Source organism: Erythranthe guttata, chromosome 6 (assembly GCF_056151865.1).
Source record: "Erythranthe guttata isolate IM_541 chromosome 6, IM_541, whole genome shotgun sequence".
Classification (NCBI taxonomy): Eukaryota; Viridiplantae; Streptophyta; class Magnoliopsida; order Lamiales; family Phrymaceae; genus Erythranthe; species Erythranthe guttata.
In genome coordinates this window covers 4,568,834-4,596,793 of record NC_142538.1, presented here as the reverse complement: position 1 = coordinate 4,596,793, position 27,960 = coordinate 4,568,834, and the positions used below count along the sequence as shown (strand labels likewise).

General features: G+C 34.4%; 6 protein-coding genes across 17 annotated transcripts; 3 read left to right on the top strand and 3 right to left on the bottom strand.

Annotated features, from left to right (window-relative positions):
• Positions 1-127: 127 nt before the first annotated feature.
• LOC105977865 (nascent polypeptide-associated complex subunit alpha-like protein 2) lies at positions 128-1,802 on the top strand. The gene is made up of 4 exons (XM_013003254.2): positions 128-280; positions 370-460; positions 1,040-1,158; positions 1,241-1,802. Exons 1-4 carry the CDS (start codon positions 233-235, stop codon positions 1,592-1,594), a joined length of 612 nt encoding a protein of 203 aa, XP_012858708.1. The 5' UTR covers positions 128-232; the 3' UTR covers positions 1,595-1,802.
• A 1,001-nt stretch (positions 1,803-2,803) lies between these two features.
• LOC105977980 (putative calcium-binding protein At1g02270) lies at positions 2,804-6,470 on the bottom strand. 2 transcript variants are annotated; one of them, XM_013003383.2, is made up of 11 exons: positions 5,930-6,470; positions 5,644-5,748; positions 5,461-5,566; positions 5,044-5,264; positions 4,877-4,953; positions 4,685-4,793; positions 4,485-4,610; positions 4,234-4,344; positions 4,019-4,126; positions 3,279-3,926; positions 2,804-3,071 (listed from the first exon to the last, which is right to left on the bottom strand). In XM_013003383.2, exons 1-10 carry the CDS (start codon positions 6,077-6,079, stop codon positions 3,690-3,692), a joined length of 1,350 nt encoding a protein of 449 aa, XP_012858837.1. In that variant the 5' UTR covers positions 6,080-6,470; the 3' UTR covers positions 2,804-3,071; positions 3,279-3,689. The 2 variants fall into 2 exon arrangements, with proteins under 2 accessions (XP_012858837.1, XP_012858839.1); XM_013003385.2 differs by lacking the exon at positions 4,019-4,126 and having other exon boundaries at positions 5,930-6,441.
• Positions 6,471-8,298: 1,828 nt separating this feature from the next.
• Positions 8,299-10,429, top strand: LOC105977670 (small ribosomal subunit protein eS4x). Its single transcript, XM_013003009.2, has 5 exons — positions 8,299-8,444; positions 9,033-9,110; positions 9,201-9,381; positions 9,592-9,689; positions 9,791-10,429. Exons 1-5 carry the CDS (start codon positions 8,442-8,444, stop codon positions 10,220-10,222), a joined length of 792 nt encoding a protein of 263 aa, XP_012858463.1. The 5' UTR covers positions 8,299-8,441; the 3' UTR covers positions 10,223-10,429.
• A 502-nt stretch (positions 10,430-10,931) lies between these two features.
• On the top strand, positions 10,932-12,966 carry LOC105977754 (large ribosomal subunit protein uL6). Its single transcript, XM_013003121.2, has 3 exons — positions 10,932-11,684; positions 12,240-12,362; positions 12,691-12,966. The coding sequence occupies exons 1-3, from the start codon at positions 11,310-11,312 to the stop codon at positions 12,775-12,777; spliced, it is 585 nt and encodes a 194-aa protein (XP_012858575.1). The 5' UTR covers positions 10,932-11,309; the 3' UTR covers positions 12,778-12,966.
• Positions 12,967-15,551: 2,585 nt separating this feature from the next.
• Positions 15,552-17,191, bottom strand: LOC105954945 (putative plastid-lipid-associated protein 14, chloroplastic). Of its 9 annotated transcripts, none has more exons than XR_016031741.1 (5): positions 16,594-17,191; positions 16,464-16,498; positions 16,071-16,114; positions 15,893-15,979; positions 15,552-15,802 (listed from the first exon to the last, which is right to left on the bottom strand). XR_016031741.1 is itself a non-coding variant. In XM_088819569.1 (4 exons), the coding sequence occupies exons 1-4, from the start codon at positions 16,506-16,508 to the stop codon at positions 15,584-15,586; spliced, it is 387 nt and encodes a 128-aa protein (XP_088675695.1). In that variant the 5' UTR covers positions 16,509-16,597; the 3' UTR covers positions 15,552-15,583. The 9 variants fall into 9 exon arrangements, 1 of the variants encoding a protein (XP_088675695.1); XR_016031742.1 differs by having other exon boundaries at positions 15,893-15,971; XR_016031739.1 differs by having other exon boundaries at positions 15,893-16,114.
• A 5,036-nt stretch (positions 17,192-22,227) lies between these two features.
• Positions 22,228-26,491, bottom strand: LOC105977676 (uncharacterized). 3 transcript variants are annotated; one of them, XM_088819567.1, is made up of 9 exons: positions 26,207-26,491; positions 25,277-25,513; positions 25,016-25,165; positions 24,172-24,229; positions 23,971-24,063; positions 23,312-23,407; positions 22,989-23,098; positions 22,680-22,739; positions 22,228-22,570 (listed from the first exon to the last, which is right to left on the bottom strand). In XM_088819567.1, the coding sequence occupies exons 2-9, from the start codon at positions 25,310-25,312 to the stop codon at positions 22,502-22,504; spliced, it is 672 nt and encodes a 223-aa protein (XP_088675693.1). In that variant the 5' UTR covers positions 25,313-25,513; positions 26,207-26,491; the 3' UTR covers positions 22,228-22,501. The 3 variants fall into 3 exon arrangements, with proteins under 3 accessions (XP_088675693.1, XP_012858473.1, XP_088675694.1); XM_013003019.2 differs by having other exon boundaries at positions 25,348-25,513; positions 26,207-26,488; XM_088819568.1 differs by lacking the exon at positions 26,207-26,491 and having other exon boundaries at positions 25,273-25,327.
• Positions 26,492-27,960: the final 1,469 nt, after the last annotated feature.

Sequence of the window (27,960 nt, the reverse complement as noted above, 5' to 3'; positions counted from 1 at the left end):
ATCAATTTGAGTTATAATTTATTCGTTGGGCCTAATTATAAGATAGAAAAAAAAAAAGGTGAAGCCTGAGAAAGGGTAAGGCCCAAAAAGAAGCCCTAGGCGGCAATGGCAATGAAATCTATCTAAATTCCACGTAAACAAAGCAAAATCAGCTCTCTCTCACTCACTCACTCTATCCGTTAATTCCTTTGTTGCCATTTTCTCTCTCAGCTTCCCTTTCCTCTTCTTCATCATGCCAGGTCCGGTTGTTGATGAAATTGAATCCCAGATTAAATTCCAGGTACCCTAGCTTTTTAATTTATCCCAAAAAAATTTAATCTTTTTTTTTTTTTTAAATTCTTTTTTGAATTTATTTTGATTTAATTTTAGGATGAGCCTGTGGTGGAGGATGTGAAGGAAGATGACGACCATGATGACGACGCTGAAGATTCAGACGACGAGGATGAAGATGGCAGCCCAGGTTTTTTTTTTCTTTTTATTTATTTATTTGTGGTTGGCATAATAATGGAAACAAAAGCTTCTGCTTTGGAGTATTTTTTAATTTATTTGCTTCATCAAATACCCATTTGCTCTAGTGACTCTGTTTTACTGAATATTTTATGGTACATTGGCTATCTTTATTAGTGTGTGTGTGTGTGTGTGTGTGTGTGTGTGTGTGTGTGTGTGTGTGTGTGTGTGTGTGTGAGAGAGAGATACACTTCCAAAATGCAATTTGTTAAGCTTGATTTTAATCTGAAATGCTTTTAACTAGTCTTGGCTAATGTCATCATACTTACTTCTACTCGTCTCGTGCTCGTATGTATTGCTACGTTCCACGGTTGTGTAGTTCGTGTTGGGCCTCGTCTGCCAATCTTGATTGAATCGTATCATTTATTAATTGAATTCGTTATGGTTACATTGTCCATGCTAATATTAGTGCATAACTAATCTTATGATTGTGATTTGTGATTAAAAAACTTGATAAATCTTGATTATATTGTCTGTCGAGTCCTACTATCCTAACCACCTTTTTTCCTCGTCTTATTTTGTTCGAAAAAAGGTGGCAACGAGACTTCCAAGCAGAGCAGGAGCGAGAAGAAGAGCCGTAAGGCAATGCTGAAACTCGGAATGAAACCCATTACCGGTGTTAGCCGTGTCTCGATTAAGAGAACCAAAAATGTAAAAAAAAAGAAACAGAAAACTAATTATCTTTTCATTATTCCGTTCATAAAAAAATTAATATTTTTTTTTCTAATTGCAGGTGTCGTTTTACATATCGAAACCAGATGTGTTCAAGAGCCCAAATTCGGAGACGTACGTGATATTCGGAGAGGCCAAGATAGAGGATTTGAGCTCTCAGCTGCAGACGCAGGCCGCTCAGCAGTTTAGGATGCCGGCCAATATGGCTTCCGTGATGGCCAAGGGGGAGACAGCAGGCGCGGGCCCCACTGGACAGGTGGACGAGGAAGAGGACGAAATTGACGAAACGGGGGTCGAGCCGCGTGACATTGATTTGGTTATGACACAGGCAGGTGTGTCGAAGTCGAAGGCTGTCAGTGCACTCAAGACTCACAACGGCGACATTGTCAGTGCGATCATGGAGTTGACAACTTGAACGTTATATGTATTTGTTTTTGTTTGTGGATTTTTTTCGCATTTTTTGTTTTTCGTTGACTAATTGATTAATTGGAGAATTTATTTGAGTTATGAAAATTGTGGTCGTCTTGTTTTGTTTTACTTTTTTTCGAATCTGAAGAGATTCGGAGCTCTGGTGAATTCTTGGATTTTGGATAAATGAAATAATAGTGGATCCCGTTTTCCTCTGTTTTCTTTTTTTAAGTGTCGTTTAAGATAGATGCACATAAATTACATAAACGATCAAATTATGCTCTTTTGAAATGGCTTATTGTTTATCTTTTTGTTTTTTCTTATGTTTAGGACATACGATGCAATTAGGACGTCGTGCTTCGACTGTAGTTTATCCAATCGTGATGTGTGCATATAATTCTCAATTAATTTTTAGACTTCTGAGTTCCCGAATATCAATCAAGAGCAATATTTCTTCATGTTGGAGATGCTCTAACAATGCATGTACAAGTTTGCTTAACAGGGAATAAATCAAATAATGTATAACCGCATTTACGTACAAGAAAATAAATTAAATAATAAATATCGATTTTCTGCATAAACTTGGATATCGTTCAAGAAAACACCAATACCAGCAGCAGATCGAAAGAAAAAAAACGAAAAAAAAAATTATTAAAAAAAGAAGCAGCATAATTATATAGTCTAGAAGTAGACGAGAAAGGAAGAAGAATCTGCAGTGTTCATCGAGAACCGAAAATCGACACGCGTTGAAAGAAAATACAGCTGCTCTCTTACTCTTGAAATTACTAAACTGTACTCTTGTATCAATTCCACCATTTTTCCTACTTTGATCATCTTCAATTCTCTCTCCTCCCACTCTATAATGTGTTTGTATAAATAACAAAGAGGAGAGAGAGAGAAGAAATAATAAATTTGCGTAACATGCTAAATCATTATTTCATTTTTGACTTCATTCTATTACTTCATTGTTACTTATGGGACTTTCCTATCTTGTGTCACCTAAAAAGTAAGTAATAATTGCACTAATTAGTAATGTTAATGATTCGGTCCCCATTTTCGTTTCAGAATTATACTCCGATTTGCATTTTAATCCTCCGACAATTTTCTTTCCACGAAATCTGCCCTAAACTAAATTACATTTGCCACAAAGTCGCATGTGAGTTTCGGGTTTTTCATAACAAGAAAGCCCGTTGTATTTAAAAAAAGAAGAAAAAAATTGAACTAATTTCAGTTTATCTGTGATTCTTGGTAACTTCCGTATAAATGTGCTCCACAACTTCATATATACAACACAAGTTTCCTCTATCCAAAGTAAAAAAAACATTGGATAGCACAATAAACATAATATGTACTGCTCGGACGATGAAGAAAAAATCGTGACGAATGAATATTCTGACCTGACAGAAGAAAAATAATCTTCGAACTCTGGTTATCGTTCATTCGTTCAACTCATCTGGCTTGTGCATGTTTCTTGCTTTGTCACTCTGCATAATCCAACCAATAAAGTTCAGAAAGAGCATATATATATATATATATATATATATATATATATACATTACGTGTGTGTGTGTGTGTGTGTGTGTGTGTGTGTGTGTGTGTGTGTGTGTGTGTGTGTGTATATGTATGTATGTATGTATGTATATGTATGTATGTGTGAGAAAAGAACTGAAATTTGGTCCATATAAACTCACCTTCAACTTCATGGATGATGTTCAGCTATATATAACCACTCGATTCTCCGATTGTTCTTCTTCGATCCGAGGCACTACTAAAAGCTGATAATAGCCACGAAATCAAGAACCGTAAACTCCAAAAAAAGAAAATTGTCTTATGTTTCAAGAGAAACAGTAATCCCTCTAATACGACAATCTCACTAAACTACGAGAGGAGCCCACGGTTAAATAAATTATCCAGTTTTCTCCATCGTTCTCTTATCTAAATACGAACCTACTAAAAACAAGGTTACTTTGTACTTGTACAGTCCACCTTGGCTGGCCCATGCCACATAGATTTGAGGAGCCATTAACCTTTGTGGAAAAGCATACAAATCCTCGATTTTTTGTTTATCTCTTTTGTTGCACCGAGAAATCTTCTGGAAGATTCTATGATGATGTCAGCCGTAAGCATGGCATTCTCACCGGTGAAAAGACAACAGTTAGTCGAGCGTGGTCGGATAGAGAGTAATCTTCGGGCCATTTCCCTTTCTCTACTTCTGTAGGGAAGAGAACTGCGTTTTTTACACTGAATCCAATAGTTTGCTCTGTCTTGTTTATGACATCATCCAATACCTTGCCCCTCACTTCATCTATTTGGTCTGAGCATGCATTCCATATTCGCTTCTGTAATAGACAAAAGTAGCACATGGGCTTATTCAACCGAATAAGTTTCTACAATTTACGGATTTCCAAATATATATATTTGTGCTAAGTACCTTAAATTCTACATAGTCAAGAACACCATTTCCATCAATATCTACTTGCTCCCACAGTTCTTTAATCTCTTCAGAACTGAGCCCATGGCTGTGGCCAACCAAATTAAGCTGTGGGAGTGGCAATAGAATGATGTGGTACTTGTTTATTTTCTAGAAAAATGCTTGGAATTTATAATTTAAAAAAAAAAAATCGGATATAAAGAAATGCTGCCTACCTGGCACAATGCTTCGTAGAAGCCAGAGTAGGTGATGTAATGGCCATGGCTATTTGCTTTTAGAAAGGCAAATGCATCGTCCTCTGTTACTAAGGCTCGCCTTAGTTGATGCTATAAGAAAAATAGGAAAATTTAATCCGAAATGAAGGCAAAAAACATGTACGAGTAATTAGTAACTCACAGCAATGTGTCACTGAAATATTCCAATTGACATTTCTAACAAGAAATTTTAAAAAGTCACGACGTTGTACCTTGAGCATTCCAGAGAGTGCTTCGCTCCAGCTTGTTTTAAGTAATTTCATATATCTATTGGGATTGAGAAGCCATATAAAATCTACACCACAAATGTTTCCACGATGATTACGGTGGCTCACCCACTGCACGAAAGAATATGGCATCAAAAACAAGAAATATAGTATAGTAAAAAAGTCTCCAAGCAAGTAAGTCTTACCTTTTGTGCATCTGTATCTGTATATAGATGTGCAGCATCGTACGAAGATATAAATCCCTGAGCCCTAAGAAACTTGTAAACATGACCCTTTTTGCTCCCATTCCAGTCACTAAATAAGTTAAAGATACAACTAAGTATCGTATCAAATTTAATGTGAAAAATCAGATAGCTACACGGTACATACATACATACCCGCAGAGTAAAATAGGTAAAGGGTTGAGATTGTTTTCCTTTTGGTATGACTCCACATACTGCAATATTCTGTAGACCTATCAAATTAATACGATAGCCAGTAAGATGACACCTAATAATAATACCGATAAATTTATTCAATCCGTGCAACCGAGTTTTAAATATACCTGACGCAGACGCTCCAAGCACAAACTCGAATTATGAGGAAACAGTAAATGAGTGTTCACTATTAGAATTTCGTGGCGTGTGTTATTGTTTCGATATTGTGAGAAAGGCACGATTAACTCGACGTGTAGCAGTTGAGCAACACGGTCTCCGAAATCATTGAAAAGCAACTCTCTGTGGCTGATGGTTCTAAAGTAGTCCTTATGCACAGCAGTTAGGAGACCTTTCGAAGTTCAAGAAAAGCAAAAATATTACTTCGTAACTCATCAAACAGAACAGTTGTTACAGATGCTTTGAATGCATAGAAAACAATGGAGGGTTTTTGAATTCCATCCTTCTCGAAACACTTGTAATATGTGAAATCATGACAGCACAAAAGAATTTATAATATACTATAATTAAAACACGGGAATACATACCGTCTCCTCGATTATTTGTCCTGGCAAGCTTGAAACTGTTATAGCCAGCATTTCCGAGCCTCTTATCGTAAATACTAACCAACTCTTCGTTCCCAACCCAGAATTCCTGCACCATTTTATAATCATATACAACATTTCTTCGAAAAAACAACCCGGAAATGTTAGAGAGAGAAGAAACAGAACCTGAAGGCAGATAATAGAAGCTCTCTCATATAGCAACCAATCCAAAATCCTTTTGTTCCTATTCAGCCAAAAATCCTTCACATCACTCTCTCTGTAACTCGGATCCTAATAAAAATCCCCATTAAAAAAATCAATTACGTGAGAAGAGGAAAAAAGCAACATATGCATATATACATAAATGTATAAATCAATACCGAAAGAAGAACGATCAACAAAAATCGATAATCAAAATTTAACAAGTATCTCAGAAATTAATTGTGCGTTTTAATCGGGAATTTTAATTTACCTTGTGACTGATCCTTTTGTAAATAGGGGCGAGAATATTGAAAGTTGTGCAGGAAACACAGGTTGGGTCTTTGATTGACGAGGCAATTGCGTAGCTGCCGATTCTGGAGACCCGCCGCCGACTGTTGATTCGCCTGTTCTTCGTCCCCATTCATACGTATATACGCAGAATTATTGTTTTCCAAGCAGGTATCGATAGATACATATACGAATGCAAAAGAGATGGCGGACGCATCTATATTTTGAAAAAAAAAACAAAAAAAAATATACAAAAACGCGCACGATAATCTGATGAAGGCGAATGAATGCAAACTATATATCCGAGTCGACCAGGCTGGAAATTATGTTTAAACTCGGGGGATGATGATGATGATGGCGGCAATGGTTTGTAGTTTGTATGTGTGAGATTGATGAGAGAGAAAGAGAGAGAGAGGGTAGAAAGAGGAGAGAAAATCGTCGTGTGTGTGTACTGTGTGTTTTGTGCTTTGTTATGTTTGTGTGTGTGTGTGTGTGTGTGTGGTGCTCTATTTTGAGTGTGTGTTGTGTTTTTATAATGTTTGTCGAAATATTATTACAGTTAAACCTCTATAAATTAATACAGTTGGGACCATCAATATTTCATTAATTTAGCGAAATATTAACTTATCGATAAATTAATAATTATTAATTTATACATTAATTAATAACTTATTAATTTATGAAATTACTTTTATTATTATTTTCAATAAATACATTTTTTTTAAAATTTTTACGTATATAATATTCATTGTACCATTTGTTCAATGCACTATAGAGCCCGTTTCACGAATGGAAGCTCTTAAAACAGTAATGGTATATAACGATTTATGTTGAGTTATAAGAAAACTATACCGAAAGTTCTAACCATGTTAAGAAAAGTGAGGGACGAGATTGATGGTAATGTGAACTTCTACAAGAAACAAGTGAGAATTAAATTATATTATATTAAGTCTTTATAGATCTATAAAATATGCACTATACCATGTAATTTAAGAATTTTTTTATGCATTATTAATTTATATATTATATGGGGCTTCTTAAAATTTCCGAATGTGTATTATCTTATAAATTTAGCGAATTATTAATTTAGCACGTTGTCCCCGAGTCGGGACCGGAAAAATTTATTATTTAAGCGAGGTTATTAATTTATCGGGTATTAATTTATCGAGGTTCTACTGTATTCTATTTTTCGTTCGGAAAAAGGAAAAATAATTTGAACCGCCACGTGTGGCAATTTCTTCAAATTTCCCTCCTCTTTTACGTGGCTATTTAACTTGGTTTTTTTAATGATTTTGAATTTTTAAATAAATAAATTAGTCTTATATAAATTATCCTTGCGTTCAAGCAAATTTTCACAAAATTCTCATTCATTTCTACTTCTATACTTCATGATTCAATGCTTAGCGGGAAAAAAGAAACTTGGTGCAAAAGAATAAATAAAATTGATGTAAGAACATTCGCGAAATAGTTCAAGAGTCGGGCTGGAGAATTAACCGAAAATGTGCGTTTTTTTATGGAACTGAGAATGTGGAGTTAGCGCACACAAGTTTCTCGTTGTCCAAACAGAAAACGTATGTTCGCCTCATCTACAAAATAAATTTAAATCACTTTGCGGCATCCTGCAAAATTTTCAATAATCACATTTCGACGCTCAACTTAATTTTTTTTTATTGGTCAATCCAATTATTGTTGGGTGATAACAAACTCAATGCTAGAAATTAAATAAGTAGATAAGAGATTACATACATTTACCTATTGCGTAATATACATTACCATTATATAAATGTAGAATTTGGATCAGCATAACTGGAGTTCAACTTTGAGCCTTAAATTTAGCCGATATTTGATATACATTATATTTATATTCAAGTGAACTTATTTGGCCTAAATAGATTATTGGGTCCATCATATCAATAATATATGAGGATTTCACACAATATAATACATATATTAAAACTTGGTGCAAATATTTTTTACACAAAAACTAATTAAAGCTTTCAACATTCGAAAATCGAAAAAGATCCTAGTGTCTAGAAGTCAAATACACTCGAATTAAAATGAACGGTAAAATTTGTTTTTGATTTTATTAAATTAGGGTGGTACTATACTTTGAATTCCCCCCTTATTATCTTTTATTACTATTAATTAACCAATAAAATCATCATTTTGTTAAAAAAAAAGAAAAAAAAAAGAATTTTTTTTTGCCCCATATAGTATTGGACTTTTAATGGGGGCTAAAGCCCATAACAAGCGGTGTTTGAAATATCCGTTGGGCCCATTCGGGCTTACGGACGGGCCAGGCCCACTTGACACACTTTGCATTCATATGACCTAATATTCGTGTTATCTCTAAACTACCCTTCTCCTCACATTATATTCGTTTCTAGGGTTTAATATTTCCTCCGCAGCTCGAACACACTAGTGAGAGAGAGAGAGGTGAGGGAGAGAGAGAGAGTGAGCGGCGCCGCCCGTAGATCTGCACATCATTTAACAACATGGTCAGTTTCTCGCACTACACTGAATTTGTTTTTGTTGATTCGTTAATTGTTGGCCTTGTTTAAATTGTGGTTTTATTGTCGAAGATTGAATGTTTTTTTGTCGAAGATTCGTGATTGTTCTTTGAAGTGTCTCTGTATCTATAGCTGTGTTTATTTATGTATAGTTCAGGTATCGAAATCATGTTTGAGTACTAACTGAATAAGTGAGATCCGAATTAGTTTAGTTTGGAAATGTGTATGTATGTATAACTGTAATGTCAGTTTCTAGCTTTTTGTTCGTGTAATTAATTGAATGTTATCAGTATACTTTGAGCTATCCGCATACGATGATCGGAACCGGAGATAATCGATGTATTGACACAAATGCTGATTTTTATTTAGGAAATTAAATTTCATTTCATGTTAATTAGAATTTAATTCCACAAATATATCATTGTTGTCAATCTGGTATTTTGTCGATACTGCTATAAGTTCGCACCAATTGAAGAAATTGCCCTAGTTATACATGTCAGATTATTCTTTGGTTATAGTTGTTGCTGTAACTCAATTTCGACTGCGTGTTTTTTCTAATGCTGTATTGAATCGCAGGCGAGAGGTTTGAAGAAGCACTTGAAGAGGCTCAATGCACCCAAGCATTGGATGTTGGACAAGCTTGGTGGTGCTTTTGTAAGTGAATGTCTTTTATCTTGGCATTTGACCGGTTTTTTTGTATTAGTAGTTCTTATTTGACTGTTGTTTCGACTTATCTGAATGCAGGCCCCCAAACCATCGTCCGGGCCTCACAAATCCAGGGAGTGCTTGCCATTGATTCTGATTCTCCGAAACAGACTCAAGTATGCCCTAACTTACCGTGAGGTCATTGCTATCCTTATGCAACGCCACATTCTCGTTGATGGCAAAGTCAGGACCGACAAGACCTATCCTTCTGGTTTCATGGGTATGCCTCTCTCGCGCTACTCTTACTCGTTTTCGATTTACCTTTTAGTTCATTAAAGATCAATGTTTTGTTTGTCGGTGCATTGTACAACTTCTGTAGTAACTTTATTTCCTTGGATTTTGTTTTCTTAAAAGATTTTATGTAGAATGATATTTTTCAATTTCATCAACATTGTTGCTTAATTTACATTTTGTTGTCCCTTATATACAGATGTTGTCTCTATTCCAAAAACCAACGAGAACTTCCGTCTTCTGTACGATACCAAGGGCAGATTTAGGCTGCACTCCATCAGGGATGAGGAAGCTAAGGTTTGTTCACTTCGAAAATTAATTTATCGAATCTTTATCTTATTAGAACCCGTTTAGAGGATTTGAAAGTTAAATCATTTTTTTTATTTATGGCAATGCAGTTCAAGCTGTGCAAAGTCCGTTCGATTCAGTTCGGAAAGAAGGGCATTCCGTACCTGAACACCTACGATGGAAGGACCATCCGCTACCCAGACCCACTCATCAAGGCAAACGACACCATCAAGCTCGATCTGGAGACCAACAAAATTGCCGACTTCATCAAGTTCGACGTGGGCAATGTTGTGATGGTGACAGGTGGCAGGAACAGGGGCCGTGTTGGGATTCTCAAGAACCGTGAGAAGCATAAGGGAAGCTTCGAGACTGTCCACATCCAGGATTCCACAGGCCACGAGTTTGCTACTCGATTGGGCAATGTCTACACTATCGGTAAGGGCTCCAAGCCGTGGGTTTCTCTTCCCAAGGGTAAGGGTATTAAGTTGACGATCATCGAGGAAGCTAGGAAGAGGATTACTTCCCAATCCGCAACTGCTTAAGTAGATATAATTACCCGAGTTTTTCGTTCGTGAATGTGTTGGCTGAAGTAGTAGTACCATGAGATGATGTCGTTTTGGATATTTATAGTATCCTTTTTGAGGGAACTTGTGATGCTATCTTCTGTTAAGTTTTTTTGACGATTTATATTTGTTTTGTTTTGTCGGTTGGATTATTTAATTTTGGATAATTTTACTGCAATTTCATAAGCTTGTTTTGTTCATCTTATTTAATTTTATTTGGTTACTTCGAATGGTTTGAAATAGGGAATGATATTCATTGATTGAAGAAAAACTGATGCTTTGTTTGCTAGGTCAAGTTATGAACAGAGCATACACTATTCATTTCCCTTCTGAAAAACCTTTTACTTATCAAAAGTATTGCAGATTGAATGTTGTTTTCTCAAATCAAAACTGTACGATATTTTTTTGAAATAAATCAAAAAATAAATATAGATTATTATTTTTTTTGAAATAAATCAAAAAATAATTACAGAAGTCACTATTTTTTCAAAACCTATGGCAGCAAATATATTTTTCTTCCCCTATTTTTTATGAATACAAATAAAATTTAGAGCAAATTACGGCCCCTGAGTTATGGTCAACTTACGAAAACCTCCCCTCCTGTTTGGGTAATTACAGCACCCCTCAACTATGTTTATCTTACGAAAAAAACCCCTCAACGAAAAAACCCCCCAACATTTCATACTGTTACCGAACTAAATATACGATTTACTTCGGTAAATAACCGATTTATATGAATTTTATGTAAAACTATTTAAAATGAGGGATGACTGTAATTACCCAAACAAGAGGGGTTTTTTCGTAATTTGGCCATACCTCAGGGGTTAGCCGTAATTTGTCTTTAAAATTTAATTACATTGAGTGTATTATTATAATATAATAATAATTTTAGGCATTATATCATCATATACGTATTTATGGGCTTGTTTCCGAAAGCCCAATACGTTTTCATTTCACTTCATATAAATAACTCTCTCTAGGGTTTTGACACTCCTCCCTGAGCTCTCTTCAACCACCGTCGTCTGATTCAGAGAGAAGAGAGAGAGAGAGAAAAAAATCACAAAAAATGAAGACTATTCTCTCCTCCGACACCATGGATATTCCCGAAGGTGTGAAGATCAAGGTGCACGCTAAAGTGATCGAAGTCGAAGGTCCTAGAGGAAAGCTCTCCCGCAACTTCAAACATTTGAACCTCGATTTCCAGCTGACCACCGACGAAGAAACCGGTAAGAAGAAGCTGAAGGTCGACGCCTGGTTCGGCAGCCGGAAAACCACCGCCTCCATTCGCACCGCCCTCAGCCACGTGTCCAATCTGATCAAGGGCGTTACCCAGGGCTACCGTTACAAGATGCGCTTCGTGTACGCCCATTTTCCAATCAACGCTTCCATCACCAACAGCGGCACCGCCATCGAGATCCGCAATTTCCTCGGCGAGAAGAAGGTATGCCAAACTTTTGATACATTTTTTATGAACTTTTTGGGGTTATTTTTATATGTGGTTGTGTATTTGTTGAATTGATTTTCTGTGTTTCTGTCTCTTGGTTGATTTATTTTATTGGTTGAAAAAATATTTGATTTTTTTTTTGGTATTGGTTGTATCTGAATTAATTTAGGTTTACGACCTTGAACAAGCGAAATTTAAATGTAGTATTAAATTGCTTGAACCTGTTGTTGACTGAACGAGCCTTCGATCTTAAATTGCTTGAATATGGAATCAAAACGTGTAACGACAATGTACCCGTTAAAAACCTACTGTTTGACTTAATCAGTTTTGATTTCATTTGTTTTTAAGCTCGAGTATGGAATTGAAATGTGTAATGATGGTAAAAATTATATAGATTATTGTTAAAAAATTACGTGTTTTTCTGCGATGTCCGTCTTGCGTGCTCTTGCTTAGTAGGCTTTACTATCGACTAGTTGTGGATGAACCAATCCTAACTAGAATTAACGGTATCCATTTTGCATTTTTCCATAATTTTTTGGTCAAATATAACAGGTGAGAAAGGTGGATATGCTCGACGGTGTATCAATTGTGAGGTCCGAGAAAGTGAAGGATGAGCTTGTCTTGGATGGTAACGACATCGAGCTCGTTTCTCGATCTGCTGCCTTGATTAATCAGGTAATAAGATGCGATCTCTATTTATGCGACTTTGTAGTTACATTGTGAAACATGTCTTGCACACTAAACACTAAGTCCTTGTTTGGGTGGGGAAATTAGCTATTATTAACTGGATAATTGGACTTTGTTTTATGTTTGTTATACCCAATAACTTGCCGGGTCGACCCGCTGATATTATGTTTTCATGTCTTATCTTGTCTTTTAGTTAGTTCTTTTTTGTTGGACGTCCCAGGGTCCGATAAAATAATTGGGTTTTCATTAGATCATTTAATGATATATCTTGGCAACCAAACGAGGCCTAATATTATTGTTTTTGTTATTTGAACAGAAATGTCATGTGAAGAACAAGGATATCAGGAAGTTTCTTGATGGTATCTATGTGAGTGAGAAGGGAGCTATAGCCGTGGAGGAATAAGTAGTAGTTTAATCTTATGCTATCTTTATTTATTATTCGGTATCTCGTTTTGATGAATTTTGTTTGGAGACTTCTTACATATATAGTTGAAGATGAATTTGTTATTTTCCTTGGCGACGACATCTTTCTAAGTGAGGTTTGTGAATTTATTTGTGTGTCGGGATGTTTTAATGGTGAAATTTTTGATTACATTGCTTGCTTCATTTTTTTGTTTTCAGTCTATAGTCCAGACATGGTTTAAACTCTTGGTAATTATTTCTCCTGAACTTCTCAGTAGTTGCAATTGGTAACAAACTTTGATCATTATCACACTTCTAATTTGAGTCTAATTGTGCTTCCTAGTTAACTTGATTTAAATGGAAGGTGGGATGATCTTTCTCATAGTTTAGATTTGTCCCGGAGAAATATATTTTTAAATAGATATTATTTTTTAATTCGGTTTAATTTAATTCAATTTTTATTTAGTCTAAATATTAAAAGTAGTGGTATATTTATAAATATGCTATATAAACATATGTAAATTTTTATTTATATATATATATATTTTTCCAATACACACATTCAAATTATATTTTACTCTTAACTATCAATTTGTCATTGATAGTTAGATTATGTCATTGATCGTTAGATTGTGTAAATAATTATGTAAACAACAAAAATATTTTAAAATATTACTATTCAAGTATGTTTATGACTTTTTAGAAATTGCAAATTATTATGTAAACAACAATTTTTTTTAAAAATTTGCTATTCAAGCATGTTTATGACTTTTTAGAAATTGCAAATTATTCCAGAAAGTGTTCGGCAGAAAGTTAGATTATGTAAATAACTATATAAAAAAACAAAAATATTTTAAAATTTGCTATTCAAATATATTTCTAACTTTTTAGAAATTGCAAATTATTTCATAAAGTGTCCGGCAGACATTCTCGAAAGTTGGACACGAAACGTGTCAAAGTGATAGAAGTTGAAGGCCCGAGGGGAAAATTCTCCCGAAATTTCAAGCATTTGAATCTCGATTTTCAGCTGACCGCCGACGAAGAAAATGGTAAGAAGAAGCTCAAGGTAGACGCCTGGTTCGGCAGCCGGAAAACAACCGCCTCCATTCACACCGCCCTCAGCCACGTGTCGAATCTGATTAACGGCGTTACTAAGGGTCACCGTTATAAGTTGCGTTTTGTGTACGTCCATTTTCCTATCAACGCTTCCATCACCAACAGCGGCACCGCAATTGGGATCCGCAATTTCTTGGGCGAGAAGAAGGTTTGGAATTTGAAAAAAAAAAACTAATACAACTTTTTATTTGTTTATTTTGGCAAAATCGAAATAGGATTGATCCATTTTAAGATTGAACGATTGACAAGACACCGGATACTTATCGAACACTTGTTGGGCTATTTTTGTATTTACCGAAAAAAGAAGAAGCAACAAATACTTATCGAGCCAAGGGATGGGGTCCCTAGGGGCGAGGGATTTCACCTTTTGGTACAAGAATGAAAAAAGAAAGATAAACAGATATTTTGTAAAAAAAAATTAAAAAATGTTAAATGCATATATGAAATATTATATGCATATAAATAAAATGATAATTGCAGTTTGAAATTTACTTAATGCATATTTTGAATTTGTGAGTGGAGGGGCATTTTTTGAATGAATTTTATAAAGGGTCCATTTGATATACACCCTTAATATGGAAAATATATAGGGATAGGTCCACCCCTAAAATTCTTCCTTTGAGATAACCCCTGGAGAGGCAAAAGTACTATTGTGCCCTTATATCTAATTTTGCCCAACTGCATTCAGTATTTTTACTAACTGCATTCAGCATTATGATCAACTGCAACTAACATTTAGACCTGCATTTATCATATTATCAGATTTTTTTAATAAAAAATTATAAATGTTTATTTTATTATTATTTTTTATATATACCTCTGTTGTATTTTTAATTTTTTAATTTTTTTAATTTTTTTAATTTTTTAAAATTGTTTAATTTTTGATTTTTTTGAATTTTGAATTTTTTTAATTTTTTAAAATTTTTATTTTCTTTTAATTTTTTAATTTTTTTAATTTTTTAATTTTTTTAATTTTTTTAATTTTTTTAATTTTTAATTTTTAATTTTGTTTCAATATTTTGATAAATTTACTGTATTGAAATTGACTACACATGACTATTGTATATATATATTGGTGCAATATATATTACATATGATTATATAAAAAAAACTTCATCTACACTAAATACAAAAATTCACAATATAATCTTGATATTATAAATCAATTAATACCCAACAAAAAATTGGAAAAACACAATCATCAACATCACTATACATCAGAAAAAACACATAACTTATATAGCTTATATATAACAATATATTACTACGAGTTACTACACGTGACCATATATGACTACACGTATATGACTACATATGACTATATATGACTACATGTATATGACTACACGTGACTATATATGACTACATGTATATGACTACACGTGACTATATATGACTACATTTATATGACTACACGTGACTAAATATGACTATATGTATATGACCACGTGTGACTATATATGACTTGATAACGCAAATCTCTCCTACACTGAAACAAGTACAACCAAGTTTCGAATAAGACGTAATTGTCGAGAAACTGCCGGTCCTCCCACTGTATCATCATCGACTCGCCTGACAGACTCCTCATCCAACACGAGAGTAGCTTCTAGAGTTGGTACAAATCTGCTTGTTGAAGCAAATGTCTCAAAGAACAATTGCCATGATACTGAACATAAAAATAATTCAGACCCTCAATCATATTGGAAATATGAAATCATTAGCACATTAACTAACAGAATAAATGAAAACGGGAGCACCCCTTTAGATTGACTTTTTGAGAAAGAGAAACTTACACCATGTACTAGAGTAAATGAACCACTGTCATCATTTGTGGATGAACATATATAGCCATGAACTTGAACCGAGTAAGAATGGTACATTACTCTACGGTGAGCCAGTCTTTTCAATACCTGAATGTAATTTCACCAAGAAGACATCAAAGTCGGACAATATATCACCATTTTCAAAATGTAGCTTACTAATGTGTCAACTTAGCATACCTCTATTGCCCTTCTTCCCCTACGTTGCGCCTGATTGCTAACCAGTCGCCGAAGCACGACTTTCTTATTGAACAGTGGACTGCATTACTAGAAAGAGAGCATTATTAGAATTTCTATTTCTCTTCATGATACTTCGGTTGATAAAATCCTGAAACGAATGCCGTAAATCAAAACATACCTACTAGCTTCATTCACTGTAGCTTCATATACAATTTCATCACCCTGCATTACAACTCAACAAAAGCACAATGAACACAGTCAGATCATAGCAACATGAAACTTTATGAACTCAATCTTACAACATAAATAGCAAGAGAAGCCAATAAACTGCTACTTACCCTAATAATTACATGTAGTCATGTACCTTTTTTTGCCCCAATATCCATTTTCCAAACAATTCACCAAGAAATTGATTACAGGAAAAGAAAATAATCAAACACAATACAATTGAAATTATTAATAAAATTAAAATCATCTTTCTCAAAATCATCTTTCTCTCTCCATTTTTCCTTTATTGCATTCATTTTATTAATATACACATTGAACAGACAGGGTGAGTTTATGAGCATACCCTCTCAAAATCATCTTTCTCTCTCCAGTTTTCCTCTGCATTCATTTTATTAATATATATATTGAACAATTGGAACAGGAAAATTCAGAGAAAATAATAAATTAATAAAATATGAAGAAAAAAGACTTACGGCTAGATTATCACCAGAGGTAGTTGTCTACCTGGAACGGGATCCCGTGCGGCGGAATATGGATCCCGTTCTCCTCGTAATCGTCGTCGATCTCCGTTCGACGATTCTCTTTGCAGGCGTTATCTTCTTGCCGACCTTCGGCTTCTTCTGTGCTTCCGCCGCCGCCGCTTCACGTCTTCCGCCAACGCAGGAAGAAATTTTCGATCGGGTGGCGGAGAAGAACGGGTGGTGCTCCGACGATGTGAAGCTACGCAGACCGCCGTTCTCCACCATGATTCCCGCAACCTTCGCCGCTGCTCTCATCGCGCCGCCTCCCATGTTATTTTCAGATTTGGTGGAGAATAATTTCGAAGAAAGAAAAGAGTGAACGAGAGAGATAGAGAAGGAGAGATGAAGAGAGTGATGTAACGGCGATTGTGGGTTTGATGAGAGAGAGAATGTTAGGGTTAGGGTATATATTGAATTTAAATTAAAAGGGCAAAATAGGTATTTTAAATTGTCTAGGGGGGTCTCACTAATTAAGATCAGGATTTGGGTTTTTGACTAGGAGAAAAAAATTTATTGGGCCTCCTCATATATATTTTCAAAACAAGGGGGGTATCACTCATTTCCCCTTTTATAAATGATGTGAAGCAAATGTTTAGTTGAGCTTGTCATTTAGTTCTAATATATTTTATCAATAGAGACCTATATTCTAAGACCCCTAAGAAATAGGAAATGGTGTAGGATAGAAGATGCCCTTAGTCCAAATAAAGTTATGCCTGTAAATATGCCTAATAGAGATTTTTAAAAAATTGTAGAAGACTTTCTAGAATTCTTTATTAGTAGATATTTGGTAGGAATTCTTTAGAGTATAAGTGGACAAATCCTAGCTTTTATATCAAATAAATCTCTATCGTCTTTTAAGAAGATAACCTAATATAAATAGAAGTAGAAATTTCATTTGTAAGCATGCAAAAAAATCATATTATGACTTTGTATTCTAAAAAACCGTATTATTCTCCCTTTTATATAAACAACTTTTTTATTTATATTGCAAAGGTAAAAAAGAGAGTCCTAATTTATATTTGATGGCAACGTATCTGTCTGATGAAAAGTGATATCGTAGAATCATATATATTCAGCAACCGCCGCTGCCGCCATGGTTTCAAAGAAAAATATATATTCAGCAACCGCCGCCACCGCCATGGATTCAAAGAAAAACGTAAAAATCAACGACAACCAGTTGAGGGAGATACTCGTCCACCTGCCTCCAAAAACCCTTTTCAAGTTCATGACCGTCTCCAAGAGGTGGAAATATCTCATCAACGATCCTACCTTTCTTAAGTTCCATAACAACAAACAACGGCGCCGCTCCTCCATCGTCGCCGGAGAGGACAACGGTCATCTGCTGGCACTGTTCCAATTAACAACCAAACACTTGTCTAGCAGATACCGCCGCCATCCTTCGGAACCCCTAATGAACATCCTCGTCGTTATTCCCGCCGGAAATCCCGAAATAATGTGCGTCGAAAAGGAACTAGGATACTTCATCCACTCCTCTGAGGGTTTAGTCCTCTGCGGCCGCCACCCGTCCACCTACCACATCATGAACCCGGTGACCAAAAAGTGGGTCCCACCGCCACCGCCGTCACGTCGTCGTTTCAACCAACAATACTCTCGTGATTGGACGATCGGATTGATGGCCACCGCGTGGGAGGGGACAACAGCTACATAGTCGTTCGAGCTGCCGTGACGGATGATCCCGACCATCCATTGCCCATCGAGACCTACTCATCGACGACCGGCGAGTGGGTCCCATCGACGCTCGTTGGCACGGGGATTCGTCCAATATGAATTTAATAGGGGAAACAAAGATGAAGGGAAATAACTTTTACTTTTGCAATTTTGTATTCCTGTGTTTAACTAAATAATTTTACTTTTGTTTGGTTAAATCGGTTATGATTAACTAAATAATTTTAGTGCAGATAACAGTTTATCCCTTGAAAATTTGATTTTGGCACTAAAGCCCTTATAAATATAAAAAACAGAATTTCCCGCTTGAAAATATATAATTAATTGCATATTGCCCCATAGTTTAGATTTGTCCCGGAGAAATATATTTTTAAATAGATATTATTTTTTAATTTGGTTTAATTTAATTCAATTTTTATTTCGTATAAATATTAAAAGTAGTGGTATATTTATAAGTATGCTATATAAACATATATAAATTTTTATTTATATATAATCTTTTTTCTCATACACACACATTCAAATTATCTTTTAATCTTAACTATCAATTTTTCATTGATCGTTGATTATGTAAATAATTATGTAAAAAACAAAAATATTGTAAAAATTGCTATTCAAACATGTCTTTAACTTTTTAAAAATTGCAAAATATCCCATAAAGTGTACGACAGACATTCTCGAAAGTCGGACACGCAAGGTGTCAAAGTGATAGAAGTCGAAGACCCGAGAGGAAAACTCTCCCGAAATTTCAAGCATTTGAATCTCGATTTTCAGCTGACCGCCGAAGAAGAAACCGGTAAGAAGAAGCTCAAGATAAACACCTGGTTCGGCAGCCGGAAAACAACCGCCTCCATTCGTACCGCCCTTAGTCACGTGTCGAATCTGATTAACGGCGTTACTAAGGGTTACCGTTACAAGATGCATTTTGTGTACGACCATTTTCCTATCAACGCTTCCATAACCGACAGCGGCACCGCCATTGAGATCCGCAATTTCCTGGGCGAGAAGGTTTGGAATTTGGAAAAACAAAAAATAATACAACTTTTTATTTGTTTATTTTGGCAAGAAATATGATTGATCCATTTTAAGATTGATCGATTGACAAGACACCGCATACTTGTCGAACACTTGTTGGTCTATTTTGTATTTTCCGAAAAGAAAAAAGAAGAAGCAACAAATATTTGTTGGGCCAAGGGATGGGGAATGAAAAAAAAAAGAAGATAAAAGGATATTCTGTAAAAAAAATTTAAAAAATGTTAAATAAAGATATGAAATATTATATGCATAATAAATAAAATGATAATTGCAGTTGGGAATTTACTTAATGCATATTTTGAATTTGTGAGTGGAGGGGCATTTTTGGAATGAATTTTATAAATGATGTGAAACAAATGTTTAGTTGAACTTGTCATTTAATTCTAATAAATTTTATCATTAGGGACCTATATCCTACGGCCCCTAAAAACAACTAAAATTAGGTGTAAGAAATAGGAAATGGTGTGGGGTAGAAGATGCCCTTAGTCCAAATAGAGTTATGCCCCTCAAGTGTAAATATGCCTAATAGAGATTCTAGTGTAAACATGCCTAATAGAGATTCTTAGAAGATTGTAGAAAACTTTCTAGAACCCTCCATTTGTAGATATTTAGTAGGAATTCTTTGGGATGTAAGTGGACACCTCCTAGCTCTTATATTAAATAGATCTCCATCGTTCTTTAACAAGATAACCTAATATAAATAGAAGTACATATTTCATTTGTAAGCATCCAAACAAATCATATTATGACTTTGTATCCTAAAAAACTCTATTATTCTCCCTCTTATATAAACAATATTATTCATTGTGTTGCCATGGTAACTACTAATTTATATATGATGGCAACGTACTAGGAGCCCTCTCCTACTTTTACTATAATAAGATGTCTATATTTCCCCATATATATATATACACACATATTTGTCAGTTTGTCGGTTTTGTGGTGGAAGTATTCGCACTTAAAATTTAATTAAATAAATTTTCTTGAATAAACACCGACATTCACTTTTTTTTCGTGTTTTGAAGATTGTAGACACTAAGTTGGCATCTTACGGATTTAAGAAGCCATTGGATGCTGTGGTTGAGCTTGCTCAAACAATTATGAGAAGTGAGCTCGGTAAGATCACTCTCGACAAGATCTCTGAGTCAAGGGAAACACTTGATGAGAATATACTGGTGATTATTAGATGAGTGGTTATTAGTTAGTCGATTATGGTAATTTAACTATTATTTGATGAGAATATACTGGTGATTATTAGATGAGTGGTTATTAGTTAGTCGATTATGGTAATTTAACTATTATTTTTTTCGGCGCAGTACACACGAGTTAGTATTCAAGTTCTTTAGCGAAAAGCATGTTTATAAGCATGTTTACACTTGTAAGGAAATTTACAAGCATGTTTCTCTTTTCTTTATCCGTGGTTTGTTTTGTGACTTCAATTAAGAAATTTTGAAGGTATATATGATTTATGTAGCTCTGTAACTCCATCAGAAACCCGATATGTACGAATGAGTCGTGCATGATTTATGGTTTTTTAGCGTGTTAATTTCATTTACACCAGCCTCCGTATTTTGGATTGACTCCTATACGTATAAATTGGGTGCAGATTTCCATCAGTGAAGCCACAAAAGATTGGGGCTTAAAGTGTGTTTATTATGCTGCAAGTGGGTCTGAGTATATGAAATTAAATATTTCTTTTTTTGGTTAATCTATCTTTGATCGATATACAGTGAAACCTCTATATATAAATTAATACAGTAGGGATCAGGGAAATTCTATTAATTTAGCGAATTATTAAATTATCGAGTTAATAATCTAACACGTTTTCACCGAGTCGGGACTGAGAGAAACTATTATTTAATCGAGGTTATTAATTTATCGAGATTCTACTACACAAATTTTAGGTTGTATAACTCTTCCTCATGAAGTGAAGGAAGTATTGCAGATGGAGCTAAAAGACAGCTCGTATTTTAGAAGCTGAAGGTAATGGGTTCATTTTCTACTATCTAAGCAATTAGTTTCCATTTTTTTCATTGTAATGGAAGCTCGACTACTAGATAAAGAAAAAGTATATATATCTTTTCAAGCGTCAGGTGTATCAGTTTGGGTTTTTTTTGAACGAATACTATCCCCGTGTAATTTTGAATTGCGGTTCGTGTGACTAATTTCTTGCCCTTATGCAGGAATAATGCAGGAAAAATTATTATTGCGGATGGAAAAAAGAAGGAAGCGATGCTTTTATCAGAAACTGCAACGCTGATGCGAATTAACAAAGCTGAAAGTTAGTTATTATTTCTCTATTTCATTACATGGGGCTTTTTTTCAAAGAAAATAAAAAAAAATTCAGTTATAGATTTTTTCCGGGTGAATTAATGTTATAATAGGAGAAGTAGAAGTAGAAGCTATCATCAATGGAGCACACGCAACAGCGAAACGAGTTGATGTGGTTTCGCGGTTCATCGAGGAACCTGATCTTGTGGATTCAATGAAAGAAAATAATGTCGTTAGGGAGTTCGTCAATGAAACTGATCGTGTCAATGTGAGATTCTTCACTCTTTATTTTTTTATTTTTTTTCTAATTTGGAGTTATATATATATATATATATATATATATATATATATATATATATATATATATATATATATATGCATGAATGATCGTTTAAGAATTATTGAGCAATATCTTGATTCCTTCAGTAATATCCCAAAAGAGGTAAAATCACATATATAGCTTATTGTGGCATAATCAATATTATTTGTTTTTTAGAGAGTTTTCTTGTTTCAATTTTACCCTTTATCGTATGCTATTCTTCTGGTTATAGTTGTTGCTGTAACTCAATTTCGAGTATGTCATAAAATAAACGATTCAGAACCAAGTCAATTCAAATAAAAAATCAGCTACGTTTAATCATGTATTCTCGTATTCTGACTAAAGATTATTCTTTCGCCAAAACACCATACAAACTTCACCACCTAATCTCCATCTATATATATACTGTGTATGTCCTATTCCTACCCTAAAAAGTACCATGTACCGCGTCTACCTTCGTCATTGGTTGGTTTTTTTTTTCAATATCTAAGTGAAACAAAAAAAAAAAAACTCATAGTTACAAGAACAAGATAACGACACGCGTTCTCCTCATTGTTTGTCTTTTGGGCTTTGAAGCATGAAAACAGGTTCATTCGGAGCACTTGAAGGAGTTGTTCCCTACATGGATTGAAAAAGAAAAAAAAGAAGATTATAACATTTATTGGAAATTCTTGCTCCTTAAGTCATAATTATAATTTATAATTCAGTAAGTTAAATCGAGAATTACCTCTTTTGGAATATCGCTGAAGGAATCGATATATTGCTCAATAATTTTTAAATTACCAGCCTGCAAATCAAACAAATCATGATCTTTAATGCAAGTATATATACGTTTTTAACAAATAGCTTCCTTAACTCCGAATATTTTACACTGTTTTCCCTACATACCCCACCAAACCAAATGTTGCCAAGAACAAACTCCCAGCACTATAGGAAAGCAAATAAACAAGTTTATGATTTTTATCGGATGTCTCGTTAAATTGGTTTTAAATTTGAAAAAGAAAAAGAAGCACAACAGAGAGATGAAAAATCTTACATTCACATCCCCAGTTTCCTCGAGGAACGGCAGAACCACATCAAGTTCTTTCGCTGTTGCACATGCTTTATTCGCTATTGCACGTGCTTTAGCGTAGATAGTTTCTAGATCTGCGTCAGCGAATAGTTTATTTTTAAAAGAATAACCAAACATCCATACTTCCCTAAACTTAACTAATATATTCCTTGGAATCATTAAAAAAAATTGCAAGACTAAAGAGACCACTAAATGGATCAACTTTGCTCTCTGTGTTTCATTTTTTAGATTAAAATACCATTTCTTTATTAAAAAATCACTACATGAATAAAGACATGATACCCAACCTTCAGCTAGGTAATCTTTGTACTGCTGCATAGCTTCTGATATATTTTTCGCTGCCTCCTTTCTTGCATTTCCCAGATCAATTTCTGCCTGCATTGCTGTACAAAAAATTAAAGTTACTTTCGCGACAGTAAGCTGTAAGCCTAGTTCATTTAACTTCATTCATTCTTCCCAACAGCTTCATTTACGTAATTATTTCCTACTTCAGTATACATATAGGCATATTCTAGCAACATCTTTCTCAGCACATATCAAAAAAGAAATTGGAAAGAAAAATTGCATGTTCCTAATGCACAAGCAAATACATCAACCATCACATTTATTCGCTAAGGCTGGATTAATGCAAGAGTAATTTGATGGTTCTTCAGTATTTAGTGATACGGCACAAACAACGTTAAAAAAAATGATGTATGAACATTGGAATATTGTACCTCATTTGTGAGCAACTCTAGAATTAAAGTCAAAGTCGTATCATTCCCCATCGTTATATTTATGGCATGCACTAGAATCTAACAGGTACGTAAACATGATGTACGAATGTTATATTATTTTCCAAATTGATACACATTATGCTCGAAAAATAATCCCGCAGGCAAGCTTCCATTACAATGAAAAATGCAAATTAACTGCTTAGATAGCAAAAAAAAAATCAACCCATTACCTTTAAATTCATACGCATAAGCGCTCCTTATTAGCTTTGATACAGCCTTCTTCTGCATTGCTGCGCTTAGTTCATCCGGAATAGCTATATCCTCTAAATTTCATGAAGTAAATCCAAGATACATATAAGACGACAAAGAAACCCCCAATAATGGTAAATTAACAAAACAAAGAATTATGTATTATCATAAAATGTACCCACTTGTTGTATAACGCATACACTTTAAGCCCCAACGTTCTCCAGCTTCATTAATGGCTATCTGCACCCAACGCACATCTATACTAGTCAATCCAAAATGTGGAGGCATGTGTATAGCTAAGCTAAAAAGCTGTTAAAAACAGCTTATAACCTCTTACAAAGGTGTTTGGTAATTGTTTTCAAAATAGATCTTAAAAATTCAAAAAGTAAAATATTGGAGAGCGTATAAGATTTTTTTTTTTTTTAAAGTACCTATATCCAATCTTTTCATTTAACATCTTTAAAACAGTAAAAACAACCTATAAGCTTATTATCGAAACACTTCGAAAATTACTTTTAACAATAAGACGTAACAACTTATTAGTTCTTACAACATCTTATTAAAGGTAGGAGATTATCATCTAGTTAAAATAAGTTTACCCAAACGGGCTCTTAACCACATGTGGTGAAAAATCTATCCACTTCAAAACAAAATTAACCTACATAACCATTACTAAAGATACCCAATGAGAAACAATTTGAATAGGACATTGTTTGCGGATGAATAATTTCCATATGATGTTTTTTTCCCAGGTGCTACATCTATGATTAGCATAAAGAAGAAAACAATTACCGAACAATCACAACACACATATCACAATTAAATGTCATTAAAAACTGATTTAAATGTCAAATTGACACCGATGGATCCAATATGAAGATTTTAACGCAGTTAACATTCTATGCATAGTAACATTCTATGACATCATGCAAAAGAACTTAGACATAAACTCGTGCAAACTAATTTTAAAGAACAATAGTTAAATTCTATCATAGGCTAACTAATAACCAAGCATCAAATACTCACCTCTATCTTTTTATTAAGTGCCACCCTTGTCCCAATAGCCTGCATGAAAGTGATCTGACCAATCTCATTTTGCATAGTTGTCTGTGCAAGCTCAACCGCAGCATACAGTGGATTCTTAACTCCATAAGATGCCAACTTAGGGTCCACAATCTTCAGAACATGAAAAAATGTGGATGTCAGCATTCATTCTAGAAGTTCATTTAATCGAATTTGAAGTGTTTGTAAGAAAACTAAATGTCAAATTGAAATCAATATACATGCCTTGACATAGAGATTGGCATCAATTAGAACGTTCATTTTGTCCTTCGTAAATGTTCAGGTACACGGATTACCTCTTCTAGCACACAATGCTCATAAGCAATTCTATCAACAAACGGAATCAAAAAATGGGTTCCTTGAGTCAATGTCTTTAAGTACTTCCCAAATCGTTCAATAACATAAGCCTTGTGGAGGGGCACAACACGGATACCCCAATTCACCGGTGGCGTAATGTCATACCTTCATCAAAAGTAACACCATCACTTACATGCTTTTGATTGCGAAAAAGATTTCACTACAAATTCTTCCGCAAATTTATTCACAAACCATATTGCGTATTAAGTTTAAATTAAATAGTTTGTTGGTGTACCAATTCAGTGCACAATTACATTCCTCAGCTCTAAATATGACAACAATCATCATTTGTAATTTTCTTTCACCTTTTAGCTCACATCTAATTTCAAATTCCAAATTAAGGGTAAATAGCCCTTAAACCCCCGTTTGATCTCTTTGCACATGACCCGTTTGTACTTTCGAAATAAGCATATGACTCCTTTGTACTTGGACATAAACATATAACCCTCTTGTACTTTCAATATTTTCATCTCCTAATGAACATTATTACTCGACAAGTGGAATACCACAAAGTAGCTTATGTGATTATATTAAAAGTACAAGGGGCTCATGTGCTTATATCGAAAGTACAAGGTGGTCATGTGCAAAATGGTCAGACCAAAGGATGATTAAGTGCTATTTACCCCCAAATTAACATTCAGCAATAAAAATCAAAGGTTGAAAAAGAATACACAAAATCAAGGTAAAAACAACAAAAATTAACTGATGGAAGAATGTAATATGAATGTAATAGTTTCGAGAAACAAAGTGTAACCTCTGGTTTAACTTGATTTTAAAAGTGGCATTAACAAGTAGTACCTGGTGCTAGGGTCGCGTGACAGGGTGATGTGTCGGACAGTGACGAAGAACGGGTGAGGGAGCTGACGAAGAACCGGCGGAGGCGCGGTGGAGATCGCACCTATCGAAGAAGATGGAGCGGCGGCGAGTAAATTTCTTAGGTTTTGAAGCCTGTTGACAGAATTCTGCCTCAACAAATTCATGCTTTCGAATTTTGGGTGAATTTCCAACAAAAATTCTGGGGGATACGAATTAGGGGCTTTGAGAAATTTTATAGGGTTCGAAAGTTGGAGTTGTCACGTACCTAGTAAAAAAAGTACGATACCCATATATAAAATTACATAAAAATCCTTAAAAGTAAATCTTAATTTGAATTAATAATTGATAACTAAAACTTGATTACAGATAAATAATTATCATAAATTAGTAACCTAAAATAGTAAAAGAGGAACTCTGCGTTCATCCCTGTAAAAAAATATCCCTCTCTCACTCACCGTTGTTCTTCCGGCCGTCGATTTAGGTTTTGTCAACATCTATTCTTCGGGCAATTGTATACCCATTTGTAAATTATATCTCATAATGGTACCCTTTTCTCGGATTTTCCTTTGTTTTCTGCATAAAGTCCCTTTTCTTTCTTATCGTTTTTCAAGTATCAAGTATTTTAGTCATATACTTATGTTATTCTACGATTTTTTTTTCTTCTTCTCTTTTTGGATATTGGTTAGATGTTTTCAAAGGGCATTTAAGGTAGCCTGCAGTTTATAAGGCGTACCCAAATTGCAGAGCAATTTCGTGTGACCAATTTGACATGACTTTTGAAGTGAGTTATAAAATATCTTGAATGGAGTTTTTGATCTACCCATATTCAAATATAAACATTTTCTGATGTAGTTGAATTATATGACCACTTTGGCCAAGACATATTTCTAGATGTTCGATAAAATGTCTATTTATCATAGTGGTTTAGCAGAGTACTAACCACTCGGGCAAAGTTGATTATTGTTATGCTAATCCTAACTATAAATATATAAATATAAATAACACTATAAAATAATTATAAAAATTGTATAATTAATATTAAAAATCTCTACTAATAACAAATGCATATATTTAATTTTGAAAAATAAAAAAAATTACAATATAATTTAAAAGAAATATTGAATTTTGATTTATTTTTTTTAAATTTTGACATTTTAAAAAAATTCTCAATTATTCTTTTCACTTATAAATACCCCTAAACCAATCTTCACAACTTTCATTTTATTTAATTTATGTCTCAAGATCTTAACTGTTTCAATTTTTTCCTAAAGTTGTTTAGTGTTTAAATTCATTTTGTTTCTCGTAATTTTGAATTTAAAGTTAATCTTAAGTTTTTTTCAAGTTTCAATTTAAGTTTTTTTTTTTGTAATTAATTAAAAAAAAAAAAAGGAAAACCGGTTTGGACCCGGGCCCGGCCCGTACCAGGATGGACTTGCCCCGGACCCGCCTTTACACGGGTCGGTTTCGGATCCCCTAAAAGTCTGACTCGTACCCGGTGGGTCCGACCTGGACCCGGACCCACCCCGCTAGTGGCCGTGTCTACCTCAGGGGTGTAGGTGTAATTTATCCTAGGGTAAATTACAACCACCCATGAGGTATGGTTAATTTATGAAAAAAACCCTCTTGTTTGGATAATTACATCTACCCCTAACTATGATTTTTACACCTCCACCCTAATAGTGTTAAATTCAACATAATCATCTAGATTTCATGAAATGTGCTCTAGTTTGTATTCG